This window comes from Lagopus leucura, unplaced genomic scaffold (genome assembly GCF_019238085.1).
Source record: "Lagopus leucura isolate 7727_CA_CO unplaced genomic scaffold, USGS_WTPT01 Super-Scaffold_1, whole genome shotgun sequence".
Classification (NCBI taxonomy): Eukaryota; Metazoa; Chordata; class Aves; order Galliformes; family Phasianidae; genus Lagopus; species Lagopus leucura.
In genome coordinates this window covers 41,098,115-41,105,591 of record NW_024962250.1, presented here as the reverse complement: position 1 = coordinate 41,105,591, position 7,477 = coordinate 41,098,115, and the positions used below count along the sequence as shown (strand labels likewise).

Below are 7,477 nucleotides of genomic sequence, written 5' to 3'. Positions count from 1 at the left end.
TACTCAGCCCTACCCCATCCAACCATACCCAATCCAACTCAACTGTATCCAATCCAACCCAACCCTACCCAGCCTTACCCAGTCCAACTCAACCCTACGCAACCAATCCAACCCATTCCCCGACTCCATGTTGAACCTGTGATTCTATGATTCAAAACACCCCATCCCCATCACAATTCCCAACATCTGAGACAGCCGCCGGTGCCGAAGCTCATGTTCTAGAGTTCCCTTTGCAGCTGTGACATCCTCTGCTCATCGCGACTACGTCCTCACCTCGGGTTCCACCAACCAGACCCTGTCCTACCGCCTGCACCAGAACATCACGGTGACAGGCTGCCCACACGCCCGCAGCCGCCTGCCCACCGTCCAGCAGCTGAGCGTGGCACGTGCCTTTGCCCTCTACGATGGCCACGAGCAGGTCCTGCGCTACGCCCTCACCAGTCGCATCAGCTCAACACATGGTGAGCACGGCAGATACCTGTGTCAGGTGGAGATAAGTTTATCTCAGCGATTTTTCCCATGCTTACGGTGCTTTTTGCCGCTCAGATGATGCTGAGGTGCCACCGGTGAACCCGTGCCATGATGGCACGCATGCGTGTGAGGAGACGGCGCGCTGCCAGCCTGGCACAGGGCTGGGCTACACATGCGAGTGTGCAGCTGGGTATCGTGGGGACGGACGGGGCTGCAAAGGTGAGGGGGGCTGTGTGCCTTCAGAGGGCTTGGTGCATCTCCCCCACCCCCCCATTTGGGGTGCTGGTCAGAAGAGCTGCTGGTGAATTACAAGGGAAACTGAGGCAGAGGGGCTGGGGAGTCCTAGAGGTAGAGGAGGGCTGGAGGTGACCAAGGAAGTGGGGATGGAGGAAGGGGCAGCCATGGAATGGGCACTTTGGGACAGGATGGCCAAAGCACTGAGAACCCAGCACACCAAAACTGGGGGCTGTGTTGGGTGTTAAGTTCGTTCCTATGAGAGTGGTGAGGTGCTGGAACAGCTGCCCAGAGAGGCTGTGATGCCCCGTCCATCCCTGGAGGTGTTGAAGGCCAGGTTGGATGGGGCCCTGGGCAGCCTGGGCTGCTGTGAAATGTGGAGGTTGGTGGCCCTGCATGGCACAGGGGGGTTGGAGCTTCGTGATCCTTGAGGTCCCTTCCAACCCGGCCGTCCTGTGATTCATTCTGTGATTCCATGGGTGCCCCACCACCACCGGGTGCCCGGTGTCTCTCCTTCCTGCAGATGTGGATGAGTGTGAGGAAGGCCTCAGCCAGTGTGGCCCTTTCTCCATGTGCCTGAACGTTCCGGGCAGCTACCGGTGCGAGTGCCACAGCGGCTACCGGCCGGCTGAAGATGGGCACGGCTGTGTGTGTAAGTGCCAGCCTCACCATGTGGGGCACCACGTCACCGACCCCAGCATCCCATGGGGCTCTCCCCATCCATCTTTGTGTCCCCACAGTGCCGACCCCTGCAGCTGACCCCTGTGAGGTTGGGAGGCACCCCTGTGCTCCGAGGGACCGGGCACGCTGCCTGCCCCGCGCCGGGGGTCAGCCTGCCTGCGAGTGCCTGCCCGGGTACGCCGGCGACGGCCGCGTCTGCTCCGGTACGGGCAGGATGGCCGGTGTGGCGGGGAGATGCTGGTTGTCCTGCCCCATCTGACCACATCCTGCCTTGCACAGATGTGGATGAGTGCACCCTAAACCTGTGTCACCCTGCTGCCATCTGCTACAACACGCCGGGTTCATTCTCCTGCCAGTGCCAGCCTGGCTACGAAGGCGACGGCTTTCAGTGCACTCATGGTAAGGCCGCGGCGCGCATCCCCATGCCTCAGCATGGAGACCCCATCCTCACTGCTGCTGCTTCGGATTTGCTGGCAGCACAAAGCAGCACGCAGCGGTTGACGCCGTGTGAGCACGAGCGGCTGTACCCACGGACACCAGGACACGTGCCACAGTGTGACGAGCAGGGCAGCTACCGGCCCCTGCAGTGCCACAGTGGCAGTGGGTACTGCTGGTGCGTAGATGCCTCGGGGCAGGAGATCGCTGGCACCAGGACGGCAGCAGGCAGCACGCCGCCACGCTGCGGGAACCCAGGTGGGTGCTGCCTTGCTGTGCTCAGCACGTGGGGATAAGGGCTCAGGACCTTCATCTGCATCTCTGTAGGATGTCTGTAGGATCAACTGAGGAGGTGGGGATCGGATCCTTTGGCATTTCTATCGGATTGATCAAGGGGATAAGGGTCGGGTCCTTTGGTGTTTCTGTGGGATCAACAGAGGGTGTGGGGGTCAGGTCCTTTGTCATTCTTTTGGCACCAACAGAGAGGATGGGGAGCCGTGTCCTTTGTCATTTCATTGGCATCTCCATGGGATTAGCAGAGGGGATGCACATTGCGTCCCCATTTTGTTGGCATCTCTACTGGGCTGATGGAGGGGATGAGGTTTGAGTCCTTTGGCATTTTGTTGGCATCTCTACGGGATCGGTAGAGGAAATGGGGATTGGATCATTCAGCATTTTCTTGGCATCTCTATGGGATTGGTGGAGGGAATGAGCTGGGTCCTTCAGCATTTTGTTGGCGTCTCTGTGGGATTAGCAGAGAGGATGGGAATCAGGTCCTTTGGCGTTTTGCTGGCATCTCTGTGGGATTGGTGAAGATAATGGGGTTCAGGTCCTTCTGCATTATGTTGGCATCTCTGTGGGATTAGCTGAGGGGATGGGGTTGGTCCATTGGCATCTTTATGGGATCAATGGACAGGGCAAGAGGAGGGGACCCTTCGCAGGTTCTGCCAAATGGCTGTTTGGGCATCTCAGGAGCTCCAGCTCCCGAGTCATTAGGGCCCCCTGGCCCACAGGGTTATAGCAGCACCGGGTGCCCAGCTCCAAGCTGTCCCCTGGCCTCCTGTGTGCCGGAGGTGTTTCTCTGCCTGCAGGTTCCTCCCAGCAGCTGACACCATGTGAGCACGAGCGGCTGTACCCACGGGCAGTGCCACCGGGCCCCTCACCCGTGGGCAATGGGCACGTGCCACAGTGTGACGAGCAGGGCAACTACCGGCCCTTGCAGTGCCATGGCAGCACCGGGCACTGCTGGTGCGTGAACAGCGCGGGGCAGGAGATCGCCGGCACCAGGACAGCACCGGGCAGCACGCCGCCGCGCTGCGGGAGCCCAGGTGGGTGTCATAGAGCTGTCCTCCCCAAAGCCTCGTCACTGGAGTGCCCAGCGAGGCTTCAGTGAAGTCCCTGCACGTGGGCAGGCGGGTGACGGTCACCATTCCCGTGCCAGAGCCCTCGGAGCGTCCCCCAACCATGTGTGAGCGCTGGCGGCAGAGCCTGCTGGAGCACTACGGCGGCAGCCCCCGCGGCGACCAGTACGTGCCACAGTGTGATGCACAGGGCCACTTCACCCCACTGCAGTGCCACGGGGACAGCGGGTACTGCTGGTGCGTGGACGAGAGCGGCAGGGAGATCCAAGGCACGCGCTCGGAGCCCGGCAGCCCCCCGCCATGTAAGAGCTTTGGGACCCCGTGCCCTGAGCGCCATCCGCCCCGATGCGCTTGGAGCCATCTCTCTCCTCGTCCCCTCTGTGCTGTGCCCAGGTCTCCCCAGCGTTGCACCGCCCAGCGTCCGGCCCTCGCCACGTCCTGACGTGTCCCCGCCGGCTGCAGGGACCTTCCTGCTGTATGCCCAGGGCCAGCAGATCGGCTACCTGCCACTCAACGGCACGCGACTGCAGAAGGAGGCAGCCAAGACCCTGCTCTCCCTGCATGTAAAGTATCGCTGGGGATGGGGTTTGGGAAGGGGATCTGGGGCTTGGGGTAGTGGCCAAGTAGCAGAACTCTCCAAAAATTTGCCTTTTTCCTTCCTCTGATTCCTCTGGGAATGTGTCCATTCCAGCCTGGCCAGCCTGACGGAGAGAAACTCCCCAGCACGCTGGGAAGCAATACTCAGCTTGCCAAAAGCCCTCCCTTCCCCCTTTGCTGACGGTTATCCTCGGGCTGGCCTCGCTGTTGCAGAAATCTCTCCTTGAGTCCAAGGATTTCAGTCCCAGCTGGACGTGGGTGTGCGCCTGCAGCAGCTGCCTGGGAGCCCTGCTGCAGGGGTCAGTGGGAGGCTCGCAGCCAGAAGGATTTTGCTAGGGAAAAGGGATCTGAGCATCAGTCCCTATTGCTGCACCTCGCATTGTGCCCCAGATACCGGCTGCTGGGATGAGGGTACCCATCGAGGATCCCAGCTGTGATCCAGGCAGGATTTCACCGTGTCTCTTGCAACCCAGGGCTCCATCGTGGTAGGGATCGATTACGACTGCCGGGAGAAGACAATCTATTGGACTGATGTGGCTGGGCGAACCATCAGCCGGGCAAGCCTGGAGCCAGGCACTGAGCCAGAGACCATTATCAACTCAGGTGTGTGCCCAGCTCTGCTGGGTCCATCCCCGATTGTCCTCACTGTGGCTATGGGGATGGCGGTGCACCGGGATCCACGCATCCCCATCGCTGAGCACCTCACCCCCCCTGCAGGGCTCATCAGCCCCGAGGGGCTGGCAGTGGACCACCTGCGCAGAGCCATGTTCTGGACCGACAGCGGCCTGGATAAGATAGAACGAGCGCAGCTGGACGGCTCGGAGCGGAGGGTGCTCTTCGACACCGACCTTGTCAATCCTCGGGCCATCACAGTGGACCCCGTCCGAGGGTGAGAGCCTTTGTCTGGAGGTTCTGCAAGACTCTTTACTCTTTTAGGATGGCATTCGCCCAATTTGCAATAGGAGTTGTATTTGGGGGAGTGCTTGAAGTGGGACTGGTTACTCCTCGCAGTACCAAGACCCCATCCTGGCCCTGGGAGCAGCTTTCCTGCACTGCATACCGTGCAGGAAGGACTGGCTCTGTTCCCCCTCTCGCTCCTTTCATTTAATAATTCAGGGTTTGGCTAAACCTGCTGTCTCAGTGTCGGGATTAGTTCTAAAAGCTTTGAAATACAGTGTTTGAAAACACAAGCCGTGCCCCTAGGGTGCTGCTGCGATACGGAATGTGCTACTCCTAAGGCTCACCCTCGTCTAGAAGCTACAGTTTGGGTCGTAAACAAGTTTGACATCATTCTGGTTTTCTTTTAGTGGTTTTTCAGCTCAAATAAAGATCTATTCCAGGCAGCAGAAGGGAAAAACCAGGCCTCCCTTCTGATAAGAACCAGTGCTGGAGTGAAAGCCAGTGTTCTCCTTCCTGTCCTTACTGTTGCGTGTCCTGTTTGCTCACTATATAATTATCTCCCAAGCAACCTCTACTGGACGGACTGGAATCGAGAAGCACCAAAAATTGAAACTTCTACCGTCAGTGGAGCCAATAGGAGGGTGCTGGTGAACAAAGACATCGGGCTGCCCAACGGCCTGACGTTCGACCCCTTCTCCAAGCTGCTGTGTTGGGCAGATGCAGGTAACTGCACTGAGGATGGACCAGATGAGTCCACTAAGTGGGAAGAGCAGCTCAGTCTTTAGCCCGTTGGTTCCTGCACGCCATTCCATCCCCTTCCACTGTCCTGGTCCAAAAGCGTGAGTGGGTCGGGGGGATTTGCAGCTTTTGCATCCTTGGGCTGAGAAGCTGCTGCAAAACCAGTGGATCCAGTGAGCGTGTGTTTATTTGTTTGCATGGCCTGGTAACCCTCTTGCTTTTGACAAGGAACGAAGAAGCTGGAGTGCACGTTCCCTGACGGAGCAGGCAGGCGCGTCGTACACAACAACCTCAACTACCCCTTCAGCATCGTTAGTTACGCCAGTCACTTCTACCACACCGACTGGAGACGGTAAGGGGAGAAAACCCACTCCAGAAGGGGAAAACAAGTGCTGAAAGCCAGGCCTGAAACCTCATCAGAATCCTGGCCTCAGCCCCTCTGCAGTGCCATGCTGGGCAGCAGCCGCTTGTGGAGCTTCCTTAGTGCACAGGAGAGTTGTTCAGAAACAACTCCATCTTCCTGGGAGGGATGGAAATGGTGCGGTTGTTTTTTCTAACTAGGACTTGGCTCAGGGTTTTGAATTCAGATTAAGTGAAAGAAAAGATGCTGTCCTCAGTTGATCCCTCTCCTCCCCCCCCACCAAAAGCATCGGGGGTCATCAGGACCTCGCCTCTATTCCCCCGCCAGCTGGAAGCTCTCAAACTTCAGTCACATCTTAGCAGATTATAACAAACACTTAAGTGCTGGCTGCGCTTGGACGAGGCTCTCAGGGAGATAATCTCTCCTTGGAAGGCTGGCTCTGTGATCCTGCATCACCAACGTGCTGAGTGAGCTGCACATGGAAGCCGTGGGGCATGTTGCTTTTGCTTTGCTCTGCAGGTGTTCAGTCCTCTCTTTGTAGCTGCCTCTGTCCTTCACCCCACGTAGATGGGGTAAAAGAAAAAAACCACACACAGTTACAGGGTTTTTCCTCTATCCACAGTGATGGTGTGATTGCTGTCAATAAGGAAACCGGCTCCTTCACTGACGAGTATCTTCCAGAGCACCGATCTCATCTCTATGGAATCACAGCAGTTTATCCCTACTGCCCTGGAGGTAAAACACAAAAAAAACCCACCCCCTTTCTCTTGAATTAGATGGCAGACAAGCTGAAGAGATCAATTTCTCTCTGCAGCAAGGAAATAGCAATGACAACTTCACACCTAAAAGGACCTCAGACCCAGAAAACTGTCACTGCATACGAGGAAGGGGGAAGCCCTTCGCTAAGGCCAACGAAGCAACCTTCCGTCCTGCCAAAGATGATGTGCTTTTGAACTTATACCTCAGGTCTTTACTACTGTATTTTTTTTTAAAGTGAGAAATATTAATATTGGAAGAAATGGTCCTGTGAATCTTAAGGCCATTACTCTAACTCTTGCTTATGCAAGCAAATTTCAAGTGTAGTTTTCTTACTCAAATGCTTTGTTTTATTGGAAGAAGAATGGATTTTTAATGGTGTGACAATCTGACCATCAGGTCCTTTTATCCCAAAACAAGCACAAATGGGAAGTTTGGGATGCAGTATCATCAGATCTAAGTAACCTACAGCCCTGAAGCCAACCGTGTGCGTTCAGAAGTGTGCAGAACAGTTTTGTGATACAGCAAAGGTGCTGAAGTTCAGAAGACAGCTCTGTATTTTCAACACTGCCTCAATGCATGTCTTTTAGTATTTATATTAGAAGAATATGCTAGAAGAATTGATCTGTTCATGCTTGTTGGTCCCCCAAGTGCCTTCATAGACCTACTCACCGTAGACCAATACGTGTTCAGAAATACACTTTAAGTTGTTATGCTTCACTTTTTCTAGGTTATTTCATTAATTGAATAAAATGGTTACGTTTCCTTTTGGATTTAGTTTTTAAATGTTTCAGGCATAGGGCAGACAGCAGAGAAGGAGCAAGCTGGCTGTAGGGCAGGACCTCAGCGAAAGAGCCTTTATGAAACACTCCCTTTCTCCACTCAAAGCCAAACAATGGGGAAAAGAACAAAAAAACAAGCACAAAGAACCATCTTTGCCAAC

The 7,477-nt window shown here is 55.9% G+C and overlaps 1 protein-coding gene across 1 annotated transcript in view; it reads left to right on the top strand.

The window, feature by feature from the left end:
- NID2 (nidogen 2) overlaps positions 1–7,299 on the top strand; it is a 12,212-nt gene extending 4,913 nt beyond the window's left edge. Inside the window, exons 8-22 of the mRNA XM_042895175.1 lie at positions 237–461; positions 547–690; positions 1,229–1,357; positions 1,446–1,589; positions 1,666–1,785; positions 1,864–2,079; positions 2,913–3,149; positions 3,263–3,484; positions 3,576–3,745; positions 4,253–4,382; positions 4,497–4,668; positions 5,245–5,402; positions 5,646–5,769; positions 6,401–6,513; positions 6,593–7,299. Coding sequence (XP_042751109.1) covers positions 237–461; positions 547–690; positions 1,229–1,357; positions 1,446–1,589; positions 1,666–1,785; positions 1,864–2,079; positions 2,913–3,149; positions 3,263–3,484; positions 3,576–3,745; positions 4,253–4,382; positions 4,497–4,668; positions 5,245–5,402; positions 5,646–5,769; positions 6,401–6,513; positions 6,593–6,603 — 2,315 coding nt within the window. The 3' untranslated portion in view covers positions 6,604–7,299. The remainder of the gene's footprint in view (positions 1–236; positions 462–546; positions 691–1,228; positions 1,358–1,445; positions 1,590–1,665; positions 1,786–1,863; positions 2,080–2,912; positions 3,150–3,262; positions 3,485–3,575; positions 3,746–4,252; positions 4,383–4,496; positions 4,669–5,244; positions 5,403–5,645; positions 5,770–6,400; positions 6,514–6,592) is intronic.
- Positions 7,300–7,477: the final 178 nt, after the last annotated feature.